Raw genomic sequence first — 23,714 nt, 5'->3', positions numbered from 1 at the left:
TGGCCTACCTCCCTCTTTTAATTATCTTCTCTCTCAGCCCCGGCGACAATACATCCTTGATTCATTCCCCTTTGTCATTTTTTGACCGCTGTTTTGCCTCATTCTTTGGCTCCTTCATCATCCTTTTCATTAAAAATAGCCACTTTTTGACTCTCTTATCTTCACCAGGAAGAATCCGGAAACTGAGCTCTCCTTGAATCCCTGTCACTAACTCACTCTGTGGCCTTAGACAACCCACAGCCCTCTTTGGGTTTCATTTATCCCTGAGAAAGTGAAGCAGCTGGGTTTGATAATCCATAGTCCTTCAGACCTAGGCAGTGCTATGTCTGTCCTAATCCTATTCCTGTCCTCTATCAGTACGTGGTATATTTTCAGAAAGCCAGTGCAAATCTGTGATGGAGCTAAGACCACCGGGAAGTCATCACTTTCAGGGTGGGAAGGAACCTCTGAAATTTCCTTTTCATAGTTGAGAAAACCTGGGTTCAAAGTGGGTAGTTGATTATCTCACAGTAGATATGGGAATAAGGAGGCTCCTACATGCTCCAAATTCAGAGCTTAAGTGACTTTCAAACCTGGCTGAAGTGCATAATGGTATCAGGTAAAATGGGATATTGAAGGTATTCACTGGGTAGGACACTCCATAGCCTTTTTTCCTCTTTAAAAAAATATAAGAAATTTGGAGAGACATTTGCAATAGATGGTATTTAACACAAAGCAGCACGATCAGATCACATAAAACATCTTAGATTTATATTTTTAAATAGCCAAATAAAACAGAACATCCAAGTCGCAGAACACATGTATTTACATTAATTCAAATGTTCAAAGTACAATATAGTGGCATCTCTTTAACAGTTCATATAATTTAAGACTTATACACACACGAGCATATAGTCATATGCTCTCCTAGAACAAAGGCTGAAGAAGTTATTCAGACATTTTGGCATTGACACTTACATATTTATGGCAACAAATAATGATGGCTTTAAACTTTCAATAAGATCTTTTGTACATGAATAGGAGATGTACAGAATGGAAAGAAGATAGCCAAACAAATGTACCTTTACTATACTATTTATCTAACACCATATGTAATGTGGCACTGCTCAGCAAATTTGATCAGGACTGTCTATTTACTCTGGTCTGCAATGATAACATGAACTGAAGTATCCCCAAATCTAACTTTACTTTGTGCTTTATAAACAACTGCTGCTTGGTTCTTCCTTCTGCATCTTTTAAAAATGAACACTTTTCTTTAACATAACTCAACTTGGGTCCCAATAAGTTAGTAAAATCTCTAATATCTGAAATTTAGCTTTTCTTTCAAGAATCCTGAGTGAAAGGACAATGTCAGTCACGTTGCCTCCAGGCCAGCTTTGAAATTATCAGTGGTGCTAAAGATGAAGGTATTTTCTAGAACTTAAACTCTGAAATACAACTCCATCTTTCTCTGGCATGAACCTAAGTGCTCTACCACATTTCCTATAAACCAGTGAAAGAGATCTTTTGGTTTTATTTCTGAAACACAGAACAACCCCATTTCTGCCCTGCTGTTTATTTCTGCAGACCACACACAAAGTTGAATATAAAGAGATTCAATCACTACATCGCACAAATGCAGGCACAAAACTAAGTGGACGCCACAAAGGGTGTGTCAGAAAACACTGAATTGACTGAATCTGAGTCGGATTTCACCCTCGTGGACTTTAAGATGCCCTCAGCTATGACCGTTTCACTGGGAAAGAGTCTGACTTTCCCATTCTGCCCTGCTGCAGTATCCTTCAGGGGTTCCAAAAACACTACTCTTTTTCCGGCCCCTGCCTTCCGTTCATCAGTGGGGGCATCACTATCAGGGCCGGGAGTGAGAATAGATGCATGGACATTGCTTTGGTTTAGCATATTTTTTCGTCTCTTGGGTTTACACTTGCAGGGACACGGTGTCAGATAGAGGTACAGAAGTACCAAAACAATGCTGGCCACGCAGGCTGCAAGAGTGGTAAAAGCTGTGTTAAACGCCTCGTGCGCATGGGATTTGTTAATGGTGAAATTGCTCACGTTTATTGTAACATCCACAGTTTCATTTAACAGACGTTGCCGATTCATTGCAACACAGGAATACACTCCAGCATCCTCAAAACGAGGACTTTCTATAACCAGGCTTCCATTGGGAAACACATGAAAGTTTTCCAGCTCTTTATCCGGCTCCAGCACTCTGTTATCTGGACCGATCCACACGAAATCGGTATTTGCCCTACCAGTCTTGCCGTCACAGTGGACCATCAGCCTTTCCCCAACCTGAGCCTCGTGAATAAAGCCAAGGGCACGGAAGGAACTATTGATGATACTGTCAGAGCAGTTCAGGAAGCTATCCTGGAGCAGAAGCACCTGATGGAAGTGCCTAGTGTCAGACCATAGGCGACAGGTATAAGCATTCTTAAAATCCATCACTGAGCTGAAGTGCCTACGGTACCAAAAGATCAGCAAGGAGTACAGAGAACAGTCACAGACAAAGGGGTTTCCATGAAGAAAGATACCTCTCAGTTGCTTTCCTGGCACTAAATTTATATGATGCATTGGCAGAGAGGAGATCCGGTTATAAGAAACATCTAGAAACATCAGTTCTGCCAGCTTGAACCTCCCAACATACAAATCCATGGGAAACTGCGTGAGAAAGTTTCCACTTAAGTATAGTTTTTGCAGTTGGGAGAGCCCTCCAAACGCTGAAGGATCCAGATAGGAAATGTGATTGTTGTAAAGCAGGAGCACTTCCAGAACCTTCAGCTCTTGGAACACTGCACTTTTCACGGTCTTCAGCTTATTGGATGACAAGTCAAGACACTTTAGATTTGGAGTGGTGGAAAAACTGTCCGTGGAAATGCTTGTGATGTTGTTGTGCCGAATAATGAGGGTGTTCAGCTTTACCAAGGATACTGGAATCCACTCAGAATCCAGAAGCCCAATTCTGTTGTAACTCAGATCCAGTCTCTTGATCAGCCTGAAAAGGTTCCCAGGCACCCTGGACAGATTTTTGTTGGTGCAGCTGACGATGTCAGTGGCACAGATGCAAGCGGTGGGGCACACCCCGGAGGCACCACGGCTCACAGTCACCGTGATAACCAACAAACACAGCAGTTCCTTGCAGCCCGGTCTGACAACTCCAGGCAGGGTGGGCAGTGCGTGTAAACGTAAAGACATTATGGTCGCCTCTGAGTCTCTTCCAGGAGCCTTTTCCACCAGCTCAGCCTCCCACCAGTGAACCTGGTAAAAAATCAATATTAAAAGAGGGGTTTAAAAAGCAAAGATTCACTAGCACTAGTTAACCCTTAAGAGTAATATCTGGCTTTCTTTCCAATAACTTTTGAAACGGAGGGTTTTTTCACACTGGGGAGTCTATGTTAGATGCCAATTTTTCCTGGGTTACTCCTGCTTACAGGCATTTACAGTTCCATTCTATTGGCACAACCTTCTCAACATCAGAAACTCAATTGTTTTTTAAGGTGCATCCTTCGTTGTTGTTGGTTTTTTTTTTTTTTCTCTCTAGGAGACACAAAAATACACAAACGCGTCTTATAACCAATTACAGGGAAATACTTAGCAAGCCACCCGTCCAGAAAGCAACTCACAGAGCTGGGACGCCTCACGGGCTCCGGGGATAGGCCGCCGACGTGGTGTCTTCTGCAGGTCTGTGCGTCCGTCTGTCTCTGTCTGTCACTCCGGCATCTTTAGACTTCCTTTCCCTTTTGCTCCCGGCGGGCGGCAGCCTCTCGCTGGCTCGCAACTTTGGAGAGTTTCAAGCCGCCGTTTCGGGGGCAGCAGCAGCAACCCCGGCCGCAGGAAACGTCTCGATCGGCTCCGGTTGGTTCTCCCGGGCTTTCTTCATTGCTCGGCTGAAGGTACCGCCTGGGCGATCCGGTCGTCGCGTGGGGCGCCCGGTCGTCGCGTGGGGCGCCCGGCTCCTGGACCCGGGTCCGAGGGGCGGGGGCGCGGGAAGCGGATCGGAGCCGGCCCCGCCTCTCCGCTCTCGGGAGGCGACAGGGCCCCGGCTCCCCGGCGCCACCGGCCGGATTTTATCCCCGCGCGCTCAGGGTCGGGTGCGGGGCGGGGAGACCAGTCCCGCCCCTGCGCGTCCTCCTTCCAGCGTGAACCTGTTCCCGGGCTACGGGCGGGAGCCGGCTGGGCGCGCGGCGGGGGGCGCGCGGCGCGGGAGGGGGCGACGGTGCAGCCAATCGGAGCGGCGGCCGGCGCACCCTGCACGCACCCACCGCGCGGCCCCGCTGCCGCCCTCTTCCTGCCCCTCTGGGTCCGGGAGAGCGGCCGCGCGGCGGGGCGGGGGACCCACACCGGAGGCCGGGCTCGCGTACCCAGGGGTGAGGACGCTCTCGCGCACTGCTGCCAATCGCGTCGGCGAGCCCAGCCCCGACACGCGGGCTGGTGGGGTCGAGGGAGGTTAAGGGACACGCCCAGCCCGGGAGCTAGAGGTCACAGCCTTGAAGACCCACGTGTCGTGACCGCGCGAGTCGCGTCTTTCTCCCATCGAGTCCGCCGAGCTCCTCGACCTCTTATCGCTACCTTTCTTTGGGCGAAGGCCCGGGGGGCTCGCCCAGCGCTAAGTACTGTGGGTTTTACAGGTTTGCAAAACAAACACGGAAGCCAAGCCGGCTTCGGTCTCCGCCCTCATAAGGGGGGCGGGGGGTATGCAGAAAAATCGGGCGCGTTCCCTCCGGTGCAACAGGATCTCCTACTGGGGGAAGGAACCGCGAAAGCGCCGCGAAGACGCTGCGCACCTCCTGGGGAAGTTCGGTCCCTTTCCTAACTCGGGAGGAAGCATCAGGGTTCGTGCCCCATTCGCGAAGGAGAAGCGCAGGAAAGAAGGGTTGGATCCGACCTTCCGCCTGGAAGGCAAAGATAAGAGTATTACGCTTAAAAGCAAAAAAATCCCAAAGCCAGGCTTTTTTTTTTTTTTTTTTCAAAATGTGTTCGCGCGGGACAGAGACTGATTCCGGAAGGGGTGTCTGCCGAGGTTCTTCATCCTTTCCCAAGAGGCACGCTAGGAAAGGTGCGAGACCGGGTGGACAAGGCCGGGCAAAGTGAGGAGACAGGGGGTGGAGCTGATGAGCTTTTCGATTAAAAATCCATTTTTGTTTAATTCTGAGATCAGTTTTAATGATGGGATTTGACTGAGCCAAATGACCCCTTTATACATCATATCCGGATTTAAAGAGCTAAATTACTGCCCCGACAAGAAATACTAATCAAAGCAGAAGGGACAGGGACATTGAAACGCACTAAATTGAGAAAAACAGTTGGGGGCAGGGCACATAACTTGTAATAGTACTTGAAAAATAGAAGCGATGACGTAGACGACCAACTCCTCGGCCCCGCTACACACACGAGCCACCTTGAATTTAGTGCGCATTGGTCTCTACATTGTCAATGAATGGATTCATGTGATGGCACAGATCTGTTAGGCCAGCGCCAAATGCAGATAGAATTGTGTGCATCGTTAGTTTAGCTAGGCTGTTTGTGGAGTGAATCTGAAATAGCACTGGTTAATTGATGTTTTTCAGGTGAGAGCAGCTTGATTCAGATTAGTTTTGGTTTTCTGAAAAGTTGAAGTTTATCATAATACAGTTTGAAATGCTTCAGGAAACATTTCTTACTGCAAGTTCCCAGGGGAAAGGCAGAGGTTGAGATTTTCTAAAGTTTAGGCCACGTTTCTTTGGGTTCTCAAAAAAAAAAAAAAGTACAGGGCTTTATTTTTACAGTTAGAATGATTAGCACAGAGAAATAGATTAAAATTACCCAGAGGAACACTTTTTAAACGACTAATAGATGACCAGGCTTTTGCAGTATTTTACTAAATAACATCCTATTCAAAGGAAAAAAAATGAAGATGGGAGAAAGACCTATATTTCAAACAAAAATGGTTAAAAAAAAGTAGCTTTTGAAAATGGAAGCAGAATGTTATGTTATTAGGGCTGCAGGCACATCTTAGAAACTTTGTGCAAAGATTACACAGCCTAAATAAACTAAATGCGCTCAAAATCCCCAGGCAAATTTATTTACCCATTTGAAGACCTGATTTTGGGGGTTCTGCACATTTACCAAGAGGAAGAGAGTTTTGCAAAGGGTTGGTTTACTTGACTTGGTGAGAGAAAGCCAACAGTTGATCTTAATGATGGTGTAAGGTGGGACCTTACTTTGTGGCTGATAACGTTTTATCTTTCTGGAATCCCTTCTTCTTCTACCAGATCCACCCTTTCCACTAGAAGGTATATTCCACAAGGGTGAAATGTTTTATCTTGAACACTGCTCTGTTCTTAGCTTCTAGAACTGTGCTTGCCACCTACTTGTCTTTGAAGGAATTTTTGATAAATTAACTGGTGAATGAGGCAGTTTCTTAGGCAGATTCTTAGGCAGCTCGAATGTACTCATTGCCCTCCTGCTGTCTATACTTCAAATGCTTGTAAAGAGAGGGAAAGAGGAGCCCTGTGAACATTATTTGAGTCCTGGATCCAGTAGTGCCTGAAGGCCACTGCACAATTTTATTTCCCTTCTAATTACATTCTCTACCCACATCCCTTTTTCTTTTTCCTTTCTTATTCTTCCTCAATTATTTTGAGTTGCGTTTCATGTCACTTGAAACAAGAATCCTAGTATATATGATGGTAATAATAAACAAATAGGTACTGAGCTATTACTATGTGTCAGATATGACCTCTGTGTTTTACATGTTTATTTCATTTACTGCTCACCAAAACCCTGTGATATTGTATAATCCTATAATTCAGATGGTAAACAACTGTGTTGCAAATTATTTGAAAATGGAATGGGACAAAATTAGCTTGAGGCTCCATTTGAAGGATTTAGATTAAACCGAAAGAGACATTTTTGACAGGGTGGTTCCAGCTTAGAATGGGTTGCCAAGACAGATGGTTGAGTTGCCTTCTCAGAAGTTTAAAATAGGACGGATAGATATTTCTCTGGTCTTTTCTACATGGCACAATCTATCAGTTTTTTTTTGTTTTTTTTGTGTGTGTTTTTTGACCAGTAACGACTCCAGGATAGGAGAAAGTGGGTTGACATTTGATGGGATTCTGAATCTAGCCTGTGTGGTCCTTTGGCTCGGGTTGCCTGGGGGCAGGGATTTGAGTAAATGAAATCTCAGGGGTCTTCTAGCCCTGTGATTTCTAGAATTTCTCAGGTTGTAATCAAAGACTTATGGAATTAGAGCTAGGAGACAAAAAATTGTTATAGGGCTAATTTGATAACTTGGAGTCATTTTTACTAATCATGAACACTGTAATAGAACTTTATATGCTGTGAGGGGCTTTCACATTCTGTATCTCATTTAATTTCAGCACACATACTGTGATTAGGTATAGTTGGGACACTAACCTAAAGTTGCCTCTTTTTTTACTTCCCTGGTGATAACTTGGTTAAGACTCTGTCTTGTAATCCAGGGGGTGTGGGTTTGATCGCTGGTCAGGGAACTAAGGTCCCATATGCTGCCTGGTGTGGCCTAAAAATTAAAATAATAATAATAAAGTTACCTCTTTTTAACCTGAGAGGACTTTTGAGTGGTTTTCAGGGACAACTCACAAGAGTATCTAGCCCTGCAGGGGCCTGATTGTTGCAGGTGGAAGCTTTCTGCTGAAAGCACACTCTAGGGACAGCCCTCTTGGTAGGGATTTTGCAATGTGACCGGAGCTTAGGTCACAGAAAACACATAAGGTTGCCCACCAGCTCTGCAGGTGCACTCTGCTCCACAACCTTCTGGCCTGCTCCAGTTGGTTTTTGTAAATTCTCCAAGATTTGTGATTGAACCAGATCTTGAACCCAATACTGTGCTTCTGGCAGTGTGCGGATTCAAGCTCCAACCCCTGTGCTCTGAACTCCAGGTGGCATGGGTCACCTTGTGGCTGGGTTCTTTGGAATCTCCCTAAGCTAGAAATGGGGCAGGGAATGGGGATGGAACATGCAGCAAGTACCCACATGCCCTCCCCAGGGAGAGCCCACAGTGGGGCAACTATTTAATCAATCGCCACTTACCCATTTGCTCCTCCCTTTATTTTGTGGGGTGGGGGCTGAAGTGGGGACAGGTTGCAAAGCATGCAGGATCTTATTTCCCCAACCAGGGATCAAACCCATGCCCCTTGCAGTGAAAGCACAGAGTCCCAACCACTGAACCACCAGTCCACCCCCCACCCCCGTCTGTTCTTTCTATCTCCTGTCTTCACTGACATGGACTGGATAGAATTTTTGTTGTTGTTGATGTTGCTTTTAATTTAGTTGAGATAAAATTTGCATAAGCAAAATTCATCATTTTGACCATTCGAAAATATACTGTTGTATGTTTTAACACTGTCTAATTCTAGAATAATTCCATTACTCCTGAAAGGAAGCCCTGGACCCAGTAAGCGGTCACTCCCATTTCCCTCCTGCCAGCCCTTGGCAACCACTAATTTACTTTCTGTCACCATGGGTTTGCCTATTCTGAACATTTAGCATAAATGGAATCATACAAGATGTGGCCTTTGTGTCTGGCTTCTTTCACTTAGCATACTGTTTTCAAGTTTGGATGAGGTGTTCTAGCTAAAGGTTGTAGAACCAGTTGGGATCATTGCTTTGAAAGTTGTACATAGATGGTTTTCTTGCACTTGAGCTTAAACATGGGCCATCTGCTCCTGCTATTGTCAACCTTGAGACCCAAAGTTCTACTTATTCAGAGTCTTCAATTATAAAAGTGTCGAGTCCCTGTGTGATTACAGAAAACCAGCAGGTTCTGAGTTGAGAAGATCTAAGTTCTAGTCCTCGGCGAAAATGCTTTCATCTCTCCATAAAACCTAAGAATCAATTAAGGATATGACAATTAATGATTTCTTAAGTTCCTTTTAACTTCAAAACATGAATCTGATTTTCTGATCTGCTGTTGCCCAGGCCCCAGGAAGACAGATGATTAGAACAGGGGTACTAACCAGTTAGAACCCATCTGGGTTTAGTTCCTATCTCTGGGTCAGTTATCACTGCAGTGGGTAGACGCAAACTCCTCTTTTTCCCCAGTGATGTCAGTCTTATTGCTGTTTCAGGAAAAGTAACTGAGAGCAAGTTGCCTATAGTCAAGATATCACTTTAATTTATTAAGTATTCGATCACAAAGGGGCAGCATCATTTCTCAAAGGAAAAAAACAAAACAAAACAAAGATGCATCCTTAATGTCCAACAGGGATGTGGGTGAATAAATGATTGTGCATCCATCCAGCATTGTGCTATATTGTCATTAAAAATAATGTAACAGAGAAATATCTCTTGTGACATAACAAAAAAATTACCGAAAAGTGTTCTTCCAGTTTTTACAAAAGAAAATACACATGTATATGAATTATCTGTATGTATAGAAGATCATCTGAAAGAATATATACTTATAACAGTGGTTTTAAATTTTTCATCTCTTATCTGCATTTTCTATTTCTCTGCAATGCTTTTGGGATAAGAAAAATTACAGTGAGAACTTATCATTGTTTCAAGTTATTGATGATTAAGTCATGTGCATCAGTATTTCTTCTTTGTGACTCCGACTTAATATTCAGCAACTCTAGTTTCTCTGGTGGCTCAGACAGTAAAGAATGTGTCTGTAATACAGGACACCTAGGTTTAATCCTTGGGTTGGGAAGATCCCCTGGAGGAAGAAATGGCAACCCACTCCAGTATTCTTGCCTGGAGAATCCCATAGATGAGGAGCCTGGCGGGCTGCAGTCTATGGGGTCGCAAAGAGCTGGACACGACTGAGCGACTAACAATTCAGTTTCAGAGAGCAAACACTCTTCTAACTTCTCAGGCAGGAAGTGACTCTGATTTCCCCTGATTTGAGGTACTATAATTGCTGTCCCTTCTTAGCACAGCTGTCATTTATCTGGTAGATATTTCCTGAGCATCTGCTAAGTGCTGGGTGCTGTCTGTTAATCTGAGAATTTTAGCAATACATACGAGCTACTGTAGCTCACAGGTCACGTTAGGATCAGGCACATGTAGTCACTTACATATTTCTTATTGGCCAGTCATCCCCATTCCCAGGTTTGCAATTCTGCATTGGCAGGCGGGTTCTTTACCACTAGTGCCACCTGGGAAGCCCATTTATAATCTTACTGGTAACTTTATTTCTGCTGAAAGAATAAATTCATTGTTGTGGGGAACCTGAAAAGGTTGCAAAAGGATGATTTTCTCTTTGTCATAATTATGTAACAAGAGAAATAAACAGACCTTTTTTTCTTTTTTCTTTTTTTCAATACTCTGAATTCTCAGCCTTAGGAATGAAATAAGCAGATGAAAACGTGCTTTATAAAACTCAGTCTTAAAGCCACGCGTCTAGCATTATGGTTCCTTTTATGATTTTGGTCATAAATGGTAGATGCTCTAGTTTTCATTTGCTTATTATTAGCCTGAAGGGATCATCTAATTGAATTCTTAAATGCTATTATATTTCTCAAAATTGGGGCTAATTTTATCTCTCTGAAAAATATGGATAATTTTTAACAAACTCAGTTTAGAGAACTACATGAAGCATTCAGAATCCAATTTTATATCTTTTAAAAAACACAATTTCCTGTGGCAGTAATTAATTTATCATACCTTTGTAAAGGTGATATATGATTATTCAAGGAACTATCTGATTGGAAGCAATCATTAATTGCTAGTCAACATTTACACAAAATAGAGTAAAATGAGAGAATATAATAAACACTCTATTATATAACCAGCAAATACTTACTCAGTTATTTTCAGCAAATACAAGACCCTCTGTGGTGGATGCTCCATGAGTAATAATTGGCTCTGGAACTCTGAACTTTTAGAGGGGAAAAAAAAAAAAATCGCATTTAAATGGAGGAAGACAGAAGGACCTCTGGAAAGATCCAAGGAAGCGGGCTTGATAAGACCAAACATTCATTCTCAATGTCTACCAGGCTTCTCATTAATTCTTACAAAGATCCTACAGGATGACAATTAACGCCCATCTTCTAAGGAGGGCAGTATAGCTTAGCTGGTTTATATAACTTGCCCAAGATTACTTCAAACCAGATATCTCACCCAAGTTTGTCCCACTCTGATCTCATTCTCAACCATTAGCTCTGATACTTCCTATTAGGGAGTAAAATGGTCAGCCATAATTTAAATTCCATTCAGCAATATTGTTAGTTCTGGCCACATTCCCAGACCCATGATATGGTTGCTCTCCTCTAGGAATGTGTAGTGTTATTAGAATAATTATAGGATATAAGACAATATAAAATTCTATTTCAAATTGGATATAACCAAGAGCTAAAATATTTGCAACAGAAAATATGTACTTTGGGCATTGAGGATTCCAGTACAAGCAGAATTTTAGGTCTTACTCATTTCTTCTAATTTTAAGTCAATCATTTCTTGGTTGACTAAGTAGCTGATTCAACAGACTGAATTGGATGCACACACAAACATAATTTAGAAGAAATCATTTGAGTGGTCAGGGATGAAAATGATCTCTCAGAATTAAGCAATGATAGTATGAATCCTTGGAGAAGGAAATGGCAACCCACTCCAGTATTCTTGCCTGGGAAATCCCATGGACAGAAGAGCCAGGCGGGCTACAGTCCATGGGGTTGCAAGAGTCGAACACAATTTAGTGACTGAACACCAATATGAATCCTTCTGGCTTACTTTATCCACGGCATTCATAATGGAGAATTAAAAGCTAAAAAAGTAATGTCTCTTTCCTGGCACATGTAAACAGTCTGAAACATCCTCTAACTGTATGCCAAATGACCATGTGTAAAAAGGGGTGGGGGAGCAATACAGTGAAATTGAGCATTGAATAAAGACTCGAATCCCTGGGTTCTGGTCCCAGAACTTAAGACATTTATTAACTGTGTGATCTTAGGGAATTCACCCAGTCTTTCAGATTCTCAACCCTCCCAGTTGTGAAATGGAAATGCAGTACCCATGTATACTCTGTTTGATTTCACAAGGTTGATGGAGATGAGACATGTGAAAAGTGCTTTGGGAGCTCTAAAGTTGTAAAAGGGTATTAGAGGGTGTCCTGTTCGTGTGTTCTGCATCCTTATTGCTCTTGTGCCTTAGGTGTGATCTGACACAGCACAGATGTTTAACAAATGTTTGTTGAACCTAGTGGAACCGAAGCTAGGTTTATGTACAAAATAAACAGAGCTGGAGAGGTATCCCACCACAGTGATGTTTGTACTAATTACATGGCTCCCCTGAGCCAGGCTGTATTGGAGCACAGCAGGTCCTCATTTGGTCCTCCTTTGGAGAACCTGCTGTTGGCTCAGCCTTGCCTTACTCTCCATGGAACTCTCAGCTGCTGCAGATGGGAACGAGCCACCAGTCTGCATGCCTGGGCTGCCCAAAGCCCCGGGGGACTTGAAGCTGGCAGGTTACGGAGAGCATCCTGGGTGAAGACCTTTAGTTAGGAGAGGTGACTGGCAATGTCTGTGACACACTGGAGAGTCCCCAGAGGGGTTCTGAACTATAGGGAAAAACAAAATTAAAAAAACAATAATCATCACTCTCTCCAGAGAGCAGTTTTGATGTGCTGCTGCTTGCCTCCTGCATTGTGATAGAAATGCACGGTAGGAGAACAAGGAAGGTTTGTGTAGGAGAGGTGATGTGGAAATTTGAACAAGTTGCTGGAGGATGAGTCTGCTCACTGACATTTCCTCCTTTGGAGAAACAGCTAGATGATGGAAAAACAAGCTAGTGTGGCAGCTGTCCACATTTATCTCATAGTGGAATTTTTCACTTATTCAATGATGTTTATTAGAATTTATGGACATCTGAATTCCTCTTTCCTAAATCCCCTGTTCTGGGAAGTCACTGAGGACCTTAATTCTATTTTCGTAAGCAGAATAACATTGATCTGATGGATATCATATATATTTGTTTGCTTGTCAGAGGATGAATTGGCTTGAATGGCATCTGACTCAATGGACATGAGTTTGAGCAAACTCAGGGAGATGGGAAAGCACAAGGAAGCCTGATGTGCTGGAGTTCATGGGGTTGCAAAGAGTTGGAAACAACTTACCGACTGAACAACAGGGTGGAGGAAAGCTGAATAGTGGCTTCTCCAGATAGACTACCTTGATAGGATCAACATACCCCAAGATGCTAGATTCAAGCTGGATATTCTTAATGCCCCAGAGTTAATTTGACGTGTGGAGAACGGCTTATAACATAAGCCAAAAGAATACCTATCTATGAATTTAAAGCAAACATCAAGTGGATCAGAACTCTGCCTGTTAGAAAGTTTTGGGAAGCCAAGTTTATAATCACAAACAAATTTGCTGAGTGTGAAATAATAGAGAAGAGTAGTTTGATGAGTTTAATGTTGAGTGATACCAAATGATTATAGCATGACAAACCTCTTGCCCTAAGAGAGGTATGTCTGTCAACAAGACCACATATTCAGATTGGCTGGAAACAACACTGTCATCCCTGGGCAGGCTATTAAAGCCATTAACCAGTGAAATCTTCAATTACACAAGAAGTACAGCGGCATCATGATGCTGCCCCAATCAGAAAATTACACTTTCTGTTCAAGAGGATCTCTTCCTCTTTCTTCAACAGTATAATAATAACAGAGCAGCAAAAGCAGAACAACATCGTAAAGAAGGCAGAGTGGCGATCGTTCATTAGAGAGGCAGCGGGACAGAGAACACAGAACTCTTATCAGAAAGAGTTTTCGGAAAGCTACAGAACTACCTGGAAGAAAAAAAATCGGTCTCCAGAAACAATCCTGAGAGGCAGGCATTTTGCAGAACCTCAATAAAACATAATGAAACATCATGTATATGGAAAGTAAACTGAATAACTACACAAGCAGAAACTGAGGTCTGTCCAACAATTTTGAAGAAAAAAGGTTCCAGCAAAGACAGTTTGAGATAAGAATCATGTAGCACAGAGAGAAGAGAATTAACAAAACAGGGGCAAAGTCCCCCAAACCAAAGAACAGAACAGGTACCAGCACCCACTAGGTTCCGTGTTCCCTTCTGGTCACTAACTACCCAGTGACAACCGCTCTCCTGACTTCTGGGTTTGTTCTGCCTGTTATGATACATTCAGTTCAGTTCAGTCGCTCAGTCGTGTCCGACTCTTTGCCACCCATGAATCGCAGCACGCCAGGCCTCCCTGTCCATCACCAACTCCCAGAATTCACTCAGACTCATGTCCATTGAGTTGGTGATGCCATTCAGCCATCTCATCCTTTGTCGTCCCGTTCCCCTCCTGCCCTCAAATCCCTCCCAGCATCAGAGTCCTTTCCAATGAGTCAACTCTTCGCATGAGGTGGCCAAAGTATTGGAGTTTCAGCTTTAGCATCAGTCCTTCCAATGAACACCCAAGACTGATCTCCTTCAGAATGGACTGGTTGGATCTCCTTGCTGTCCAAGGGACTCTCAAGAGTCTTCTCCAACACCACAGTTCAAAAGCATCAATTCTTCGGGGCTCAGCATTCTTCACAGTCCAACTCTCACATCCATACATGACTACTGGAAAAACCATAGCCTTGACTAGACGGACCTTTGTTGGTAAAGTAATGTCTCTGCTTTTGAATATGCTATCTAGGTTGGTCATAACTTTCCTTCCAAGGAGTAAGTGTCTTAATTTCATGGCTGCAATAACCATCTGCAGTGATTTTGGAGCCCCCAAAAATAAAGTCTGACACTGTTTCCACTGTTTCCCCATCTATTTGCCATGAAGTGATGGCACCAGATGCCATGATCTTCGTTTTCTGAATGTTGAGCTTTAAGTCAACTTTTTCACTCTTGTCTTTCTTTCCTCAAGAGGCTTTTTAGCTCCTCTTCACTTTCTGCCATAAGGGTGGTGTCATCTGCATATCTGAGGTTATTGATATTTCTCCTGGCAATCTTGATTCCAGCTTGTGCTTCTTCCAGCCCAGCATTTCTCATGATATACTCTGCATAGAAGTTAACTAAGCAGGGTGACAATAGACAGCCTTGACATACTCCTTTTTCTATTTGGAACCAGTCTGTTGTTCCATGTCCAGTTCTAACTGTTGCTTCCTGACCTGCATATAGGTTTCTCAAGAGGCAGGTCAGGTGGTCTGGTATTCCCATCTCTTTCAGAATTTTCCACAGTTTATTGTGATCCACACAGTCAAAGGTTTTGGCATAGTCAATAAAGCAGAAATAGATGATACATTATATACATGAAATATATACTCTTCTTGTCTGGCTCTTATTGCTCAACTCTGTGCTTGAGAGTTTCATCTGTATTTTTGAATGTAGGCATCAATTAATCTCACAGCTATATAATATTCCACTCTGTGACTCAATCATAATTTTTTTCCTATTTTAAAAAGCATTGCCTAGTCTAAGGTTATGAAAATGTGTTCCATCTAAAAGGGTATTGCTTTATTTTTCAATTTATCTCTCCAACCCAATATTGCTATGGTCTGAATATCTGTATTCTGCCCTGAACTCATATGTTGAAATCTTAATCCCCAAGGTAGTGGTATTAGAGATGGGGCATTGCAGAGATGATTAGTTCATAAAGGCATCCCTCCTGAATGAGATTAAACTCAGGAGAGACCCTTTTCTGGCAGCGGGGGTCATAGCAACAAGACATCATTCATGAATGAGGAAGCAGACCCTCACCAGATGCCAATTTTTATGGTATTTTTGTTACAGCAACCCAAAAGGACTAAGACACATCTGGAACTGATTGTTGTGTGTTAATGAGAAGTAGAAGTCAATAAACATTTTTTTTCCATATGGATATCCCACTGACCCAGCATGATTTATTGAAAAGACCCTTTTCCCTGCTGAATTTCATGGTCATTTTGTCATAAATCATGTGATCATATATGTATGGATTATTCTATTGGACAGTTATCTGTTCTTATACTAGTATCACACAGTTTTGATTATCCACAGCTTTATAATAGTTCCTGCTATAGTGTGAGTCCTTTGTATTTGTTCTTCTTCAAGAAAAGCTTGGCTTTTCTTGGCCTTTGCATTTCCATATGAATTTTAGAATTGATTTGTATTGATTTGTACATTGCTGGGGGGAAAAAATAAGCCTACATCTTGGATTTTGGTTGAGATTGCATGAAGTATGTAATAATCCGAAGAAAAACTTATATCTTTGTAATTCCAAGTCATCCATTCCATAACAAGTCCACTCGTTTAGCTTTCCTTTATTTTTTCTCAATAAAATTTTCCAATTGTTAGTCCTGTAAATCTTCAGTTAGATTTATTTCTAAGTGTTTGAGTTTTGGGATACTATTGTAAATGTTTTATTTTCTATTTGTTTATTGCCAGTATATACAAGTAAATATGGCTTATGTCATAGCTCAGATTGCTAAATAAAATACCATAAACTGAGTGGCTTATGAAACTGAAAGTCACTCAGTTGTGTCCAGTTCTTTGTGACCTCATGGATTATACAGTCCATGAAATTCTTCAGGCTAGAATACTCGAGTGGGTAGCCGTTCCCTTCTCCAGGGGATCCTCCCAACCCAGGGATCTAACCTAGGTCTCCCGAATCGCAGGTGGATTCTTCACCAGCTGAGCCACCAGGGAAGCCCAAGAATACTGGCGTGGGTAGTCTATCCCTTCTCCAGTGGATCGTCCCGACCCAGGAACTGAACCAGGGTCTCCTGCATTGCAGGCAGATTCTTTACCCACTGAGCTATACATTTATAACAAATTTATATCTCACCATTCTAGAAGCTGAAAAGTCCAAGATCAAGTTACTGGCAGATTTGGTGTCTGGTGAGGGCTATCTTCTTCATACATAAACAGTGGCTTTTTTGTGTGTGTTCTCACGTGGTAGAAGGGGTCAGGGATTCCTCTGGACACTTTTGTAGGGGCACTAATCCCATTCATGGGGTCAGAGCCCAAAGACGCCATCTCCCAATACCTTCATCATTGAAGTTGGGATTTTAAAATACGAATTTTGGAGGGAACACAAATGTTCATTCTACAGCAACTAATTTTTGTATGTTGATTTTATATCCAGTGTCCTTCATGTATTCTCTTATTAATTCTAAGAATTTATCTTAAATTCTTTAGAAATTTTCTATGTACATGATCTTATTGTCTAAAAATGACAGTTTCATTTCTTCCTTTTCAATCTCCATGACTTTTCTTTCTTCCCCTTCCTTTTTGTGGGCTTCCCTTGTGCCTCAGCTGGTAAAGAATCTGCCTGCAGTGTGGGAGACCGGGTTTCAATCCCTGGGTTGGGAAGATCCCCTGGAGAAGGGAAAGGCTACTCGCTCCAGTGTCCTGGAGAATTCTATGGACTGTATAGTCCAAAGGATGGCAAAGAGTCAGACAGGACTGTGCGACTTTCACTTTCACTTGCCTTTTGCTCTGGCTAGACCTCTAGTTATAACGTTATATGTGGTTTTGTTTTGCTGAGTTGCTAAATTGTGTCTGATTCTTTGTGACCCCATGGATTGTAGCCCGCCAGGCTCCTCTGTCCATGGGATTCTCCAGGCAAGAATACTGGAGTGGGTTGCCCGTTTCCTCCTCCAGGGGATCTGCCTGCCCCAGGGCTTGAATTCTCATCTCCTGCAATGGCAGGCTGACTCTTTACCGCTGAACCACCAGGGAAGCCCAGTTACAATGTGGGCATGCTTAACCCAGTCCTAGTATTAAGGAGAAGATTTCAGTATTCTACCAGTGAGAATGATGTTTGCTGTGGGTAATTTGTAGATATTGTTTATCACATTAAGGAGGGTCTATTTTTGGTTGGCTAAAAATTTTCATCACAAGTGAATGTTGAATTAATTTATCAAAAACTTTCTGCATTCAAGATGATCATGTGATTTTACTCTCTTTGTGAATGTGGTCAACTAAGTTTATGATTTTTAAATGTTAAACCTACTTGCAAACCTAGACTAAACAGCACTCAGCTTTCTATATCACTGGATTTGATTTCCTAATATTTTGTTAAGAATTTTTCGGCAATGTTTATGAGAAAGGTGGGTTTGCAGTTTTCTCAGAATGCTTATCAGAGTTTTTAAATCAAGTTTATGCTTTTTTTAAAAAAAGTCTGAGAAATTTTGCTTCTGTTTAAATTATATAAGGGTTATTTTTCCTTAAATTTTCAGAAAATTCATTGATAAGCTCTCTGGGCCTAGATTTTTCTTTGGGAAAAGGCTTTTAAATAATGGGTTCAAATTTTTAAAACATACACAGAACTAGTCATATATTCTATTTCTTTTTCCTCTCAGCTTTGGTAAGTTGTGTTTTTTAACAAATTTGTCTATATCACCTAAATTGTCAAGTTTTTCTGAATACAGTTATTTTTAGCATGCTTTTATTGTGCCATCTACAGTGATAGCTCCCTTTCATTGCTGTTGCTGCTGATTTTGGTTTTTTTTTTTACGATCAGTCTTGGTTTTATTAAGTTTTCTAATCTTTTCAAAACCAGTTTTTGAGTTTGTTGATTTTCTGTATTATATATGTTGGATTATTATTTCCTTGATTTGTTTTTTATCTCTATCATTTATTTCCTTAGGTTTGACTGCTACTCTTTTTCTAGTTTCTTGAGATTAATATGTGAATAAGTTGAGTTTTTTTCTGTTTCCATTATTAATCTCTAGTTCAATTCAAGGTGGTAAGAGAAGATATTCTTAAGTATTTCAACATTTTGACATTGCTGAGACTATTGTTCGTTGGAAGGACTGATGCTGAAGCTGAAACTCCAAAACTTTGGCCACCTGATGCCAAGAGCTGACTCATTTGAAAAGACCCTGATGCCGGGAAAGATTGAGCGCAGGAGAAGGGGACAACAGAGGATGAGATGGTTGAATGGCATCACTGACTCAATGGACATGGGTTTGGGTGGACTTCGGGAGTTGGTGATGGACAGGGAGGCTTGGCGTGCTGCGGTTCATGGGGTCGCAAAGAATCGGACACGACTGAGTGACTGAAGTGAACTGAACTGATATTATAATACACTGGTTTTAATAAATGTTCCAGGTATACTTGAAATGAATATGAAATGGTCATTAGTAGGTGTAATTTTATGTGCAAAGCAATTAAATCGGGTTTGCGAATTATACTGTTATTATCTTCTATATCCTTACTGATTTTTTATTTTTCGCTTATTCTATCAGCTGTTGAGAAAGTTATGCTAATGCTGCCCATTATTATTGTTGATTTGAACATTTTTCCTTTTCATTCTGTCCATTTTGGTTTGATTTATTTTGAAACAATGCTATTGGGTGTATAGAAACTTAGGGCTGTAATATCTTCCTATTGGACTGACCTCTCTTTATCTCTGATAATATTTCTTACTTTAAAGTTCACATTGCCTTATACTGGTAGATTCACATAATTATTTTCATTGTTGTTAGTGTTGCATGATATATTTATCTTTCCTTTTACATTAAACATTTCTTTGTTAATATATTTAAAGCATACAGTTGGGTTTTTTTAAACCTAGTCTGAAAATCATAGTCTTTTACTTCAAATTTAGTGCAGTTACATTCAGTGTAGTAGCTGGCATAATTAGGTTTCTAGATATTATCTAATTTTTCACTTTCTATTAAGCTCTTTCATATTCCTTTTTTCCTTGTTTTATGCTTTTGTCCCTCCTTTTTGCCTTTTTTAGATTATTTAAAATTTTAAATTATTGTTTTTTTATTCTAATAACTTATAAATAATACATTAGTTTCTTATGCTAATAATAGTTATCCTTGAGATTACAAAACATAGGTTTATTACAGAATTATAAAAATTATTATTTTTACCACTCCTCTGATATTTTTATATCCTTAAACCTTCCAAGCTGTTTAACCTTCCTGCCTTTTCTGTTCTTGTTTTGCATTTTAGTTGTACATAGATTTTTACTCTCCAAAAAAATTAAAATTATTGTTTTGCACAGTTAATAGGAATTTATAAATATCCATGTACTTACCCTTTTCAATGTTTTTTGTTCCTTCCAGCATTTTTTTTTCTGAAAATAGACTTGCAATGCAGCCACTATGAGTTAAGTATGTTAGTTTAAGTATATTTGAGATAGAATTTTGATTATACAATCACCAAAAATAGATTGTAAGTTTGGGTAAGACAACTTTAGTGTCAAGGTCAGGCAATAATATTGATTTTTCAGTAAAGTTCTGAGTTTACTCAGTCAAATTCAAATGCTTACTGAATGGTGTTCTCCAGTTTTCAGAGAGTGTTAACATTTACCTCTCAGTTGATACTGCTAATAACTTGGTTGTGGTGTTGTTCACTCACTAAATCCCTGGGTTGGGAAGATCCCATGGAGAAGGGAAAGGCTACCCACTCCAGTATTCTGGCCTGGAGAATTCCATGGACTGTACGGTTCCATAGGGTCACAACGAGTCGGACACCACTGAGCAGCTTTCACTTTCACTCTTCAGTCACTAAGTTGAGTCAGACTCTTTGCAGCCTTATAGACTGAAGCCTGTCAGGCTCCCCTATCCTCCACTATCTTTCAGAGTTTGCTCAAATTCCTGTCCATTGAGTCGGTGGTGCTATCTAACCAGCTCATCCTCTGCCACCCCTTCTTCTTTTGACTTCTTTTGTAACCCGCCAGGCTCCTCGGTCCACGTGATTTTTCAGGCAAGAATATTGGAGTGGATTGCCATGTCCTCCTCCAGGGGATTTTCCTGACCCAAGGATTGAACCCAAGTCTCCTGCATCTCCTATACTGCAAGCAGATTCTTTCCCATTAAGTCACTGGGGCGCCCCCACCAACTTGATAGATAATTCTTTCCCATTAAGTCATTGGGGCGCCCCCACTAACTTGATAGATAATTCTTTCCCATTAAGTCATTGGGGCACCCCCACTAACTTGATAGATAATTCTTTCCCATTAAGTCATTGGGGCGCCCCCACTAACTTGATAGATAATTCTTTCCCATTAAGTCATTGGGGTGCCCCCACTAACTTGATAGATAATTCTTTCCCATTAAGTCATTGGGGCACCCCCTTAAGTCACTGGGGCACCCCCACCAACTTGATAGATAATTCTTTCCCATTAAGTCATTGGGGCACCCCCACCAACTTGATGGATAATTCTTTCCCATTAAGTCACTGGGGACGCCCCCACTAACTTGATAGATAATTCTTTCCCATTAAGTCATTGGGGCGCCCCCACTAACTTGTTAGATAATTCTTTCCCATTAAGTCACTGGGGCGCCCCCACTAACTTGATAGATAATTCTTTCCCATTAAGCCATTGGGGCACCCCCACCAACTTGATAGATAATTCTTTCCCATTAAGTCATTGGGGCACCCCCATCAACTTGATAGATAATTCTTTCCCATTAAGTCACTGGGGCACCCCCTTAAGTCATTGGGGCACCCCCACCAACTTGATAGATAATTCTTTCCCATTAAGTCACTGGGGCACCCCCACCAACTTGATAGATAATTCTTTCCCATTAAGTCATTGGGGCGCCCCCTTAAGTCATTGGGGTACCCCCACCAACTTGATAGATAATTCTTTCCCATTAAGTCATTGGGGCACCCCCTTAAGTCATTGGGGAACCCCCTTAAGTCACTGGGGCACCCCCACCAACTTGATAGATAATTCTTTCCCATTAAGTCATTGGGGCACCCCCTTAAGTCATTGGGGACGCCCACACTAACTTGATGGATAATTCTTTCCCATTAAGTCATTGGGGTGCCCCCACCAACTTGATAGGTAATTCTTTCCCATTAAGTCATTGGGGCGCCCCCACCAACTTGATAGATAATTCTTTCCCATTAAGTCATTGGGGCACCCCCTTAAGTCACTGGGGCACCCCCACCAACTTGATAGATAATTCTTTCCCCTTAAGTCATTGGGGCGCCCCCTTAAGTCATTGGGGACGCCCCCACTAACTTGATGGATAAGCCAAAAAGACAGAACACTGGGGATCATGGAAGGAAAGAGGCTCCTTTAGACTCACACACCTTACACTGAACCCAAGTCCCCTGATGCCTGGGTCAGGTTTCTGACTGTTGTATCAACTAGGAATACCTAAGATAACTCATTTGTCTATAAAGAAAACTATGGCTATGGAAAATACACCCCTCAAAATATACAGTTTAAGGACAACTTCTTAAATGAACACCCTCTTCCTTCTTTTTATAGCTCCTTATCTAGATTTTTAAACTCAAAACACACATAAACATCTGCCTGTAGCAAACATAGTAAGTTTCCTCCCAGTTAGAAGCTCACATTAAAGCCACGCAGAAGCGAGAAAGGGAAAGTGAGGCGGATTATGTTTATTTTAGTCTTTCTGTTTAGTTTTCCTTTCCAGGCACTGGACTGAACTTAGTTTTAAGAACCCATAGTGAGCATTGATTATATATCTGTATTTACTAGTATTTTGCTTTTAGAAATTTTTAGATACAAAAATCCCAAGAGTATTTTGGGAACTTCTCACTGGTGATATCTAGATTGTATTCAGTGGAAAGTCAACAAACACATACCCCAAAGAGCCATTAATAAAATAAACCTCTGGAGTATATAGGGCTCTCCTGCTCTTCTAGCACAAGATAGAATAGGTACTTACTAACATTAACTAACTGAATGAATTAATGAAAAATACCTCAGTATATAGCTGCATGGGGGCTTCCTTGGTGGCTCAGACAGTGAAGAATCTGCCTGCAATACAGGAGACCTGGGTTCGATCCCTAGGTAAAGATCCCCTGGAGAAGGGCATGGCAACCCACTCCAGTATTCTTGCCTGGAGAATTCTATAGACAGAGGAGCCTGGCGGGTTACAGCCCATGGGATTGCAACGAGTCAGACAAGACTGAGCAGCTAACACCTACTTGCTTACTTATCTAGCTGTGTCTCCTCAATTTACCCAAAGATTCTCTTGGCCCCATTCACAGAGATGGCAGCACCACCACTGAAACAGCAATTACTTTCTGTTAAATTTGTAGTCGAGGGAGAAAAGGATGCAGACTCAGAAACCACATTATTATCCATGCCCCAAATGCTGTGCTACTCAGCTTCGTGTCATAGCAGACAGGCTTCCTCTCCTCTCCAGGTGAGGCTTGCCCCCTGCCACGCTGTGAGAAGGAAGCATTTGATTTGGAGTAGTGGTTGACACTCTGCCGGACATGTGTGCCTTCTCCCCAGTTCCTACCTCTGAGAATTCCTGCTGTTCACAGTCTCTGCTGTAAAGGACAGGCCTAAATGCCTCTGACCCCACCCCATGTCCATCTCGCCCCAATCTGAATAGACCAGGAGCAGCCTCACGGACGGCCGCTCTCTCAAAATCTGATCCGAATTACAGACATGGCCATCTGTGGCTGTGGGCTCCTGCTCAGAGCTCACGTCTGGACTGAGGTTGGCACCAGTGTATGCCGAAGTGAAAGACAACCAAAGTTACTTGAAAGCCAAATTATAAATAATCAGAGGAAGCCAACTCTTTTGAGGGAAGGCATTAGATATGCTTTAAAAAAAAAAAAAAGCCACACAAGGAAAAGAGTCAAAAGAGAAAGAGTGAAAAAGAGAGAGAGAATCAGAGACCCACTGACATTCTAGTTCCCAGCTTAGGTTGCTATGACATCCACCTGGACTTTGCTTCCTGCCTCTGGATGTCCGTAAGATTGCCAGTTTTATCTTTACAGGTAACTCCTCTTTTTAATTTGAGTTAATTCACGTGAGATTAGATTCCTGGCAACCAACAGCCTCTTGACTGATGGGTCTCCCTTCCCGAC

General features: G+C 42.0%; 2 protein-coding genes across 27 annotated transcripts in view; one reads left to right on the top strand and one right to left on the bottom strand.

Annotated features, from left to right (window-relative positions):
• Nucleotides 1–728: 728 nt before the first annotated feature.
• On the bottom strand, nucleotides 729–4,807 carry AMIGO2 (adhesion molecule with Ig like domain 2). Its single transcript, XM_069580927.1, has 2 exons — nucleotides 3,624–4,807; nucleotides 729–3,258 (listed from the first exon to the last, which is right to left on the bottom strand). Exon 2 carries the CDS (start codon nucleotides 3,193–3,195, stop codon nucleotides 1,630–1,632), a length of 1,566 nt encoding a protein of 521 aa, XP_069437028.1. The 5' UTR covers nucleotides 3,196–3,258; nucleotides 3,624–4,807; the 3' UTR covers nucleotides 729–1,629.
• PCED1B (PC-esterase domain containing 1B) overlaps nucleotides 3,660–23,714 on the top strand; it is a 209,383-nt gene continuing 189,328 nt past the window's right edge. For 15 of the 26 annotated variants that reach the window (XR_011255256.1, XR_011255251.1, XR_011255248.1 and 12 more), the window contains exon 1: nucleotides 3,660–3,893. The gene's annotated coding sequence lies outside the window, so the exon portion shown is untranslated. Of the gene's footprint in view, nucleotides 3,894–4,052; nucleotides 4,368–4,698; nucleotides 5,057–23,714 lie in introns of those variants that run through there. The other 11 variants (XR_011255249.1, XR_011255258.1, XR_011255255.1 and 8 more) reach the window with 3 other exon arrangements.

The sequence above is a fragment of the Ovis canadensis genome, chromosome 3 (genome assembly GCF_042477335.2).
Source record: "Ovis canadensis isolate MfBH-ARS-UI-01 breed Bighorn chromosome 3, ARS-UI_OviCan_v2, whole genome shotgun sequence".
NCBI classification, from domain to species: Eukaryota; Metazoa; Chordata; class Mammalia; order Artiodactyla; family Bovidae; genus Ovis; species Ovis canadensis.
Note: the sequence above shows the minus strand (reverse complement) of the source record. Positions and strands in the feature narration are given on the sequence as shown.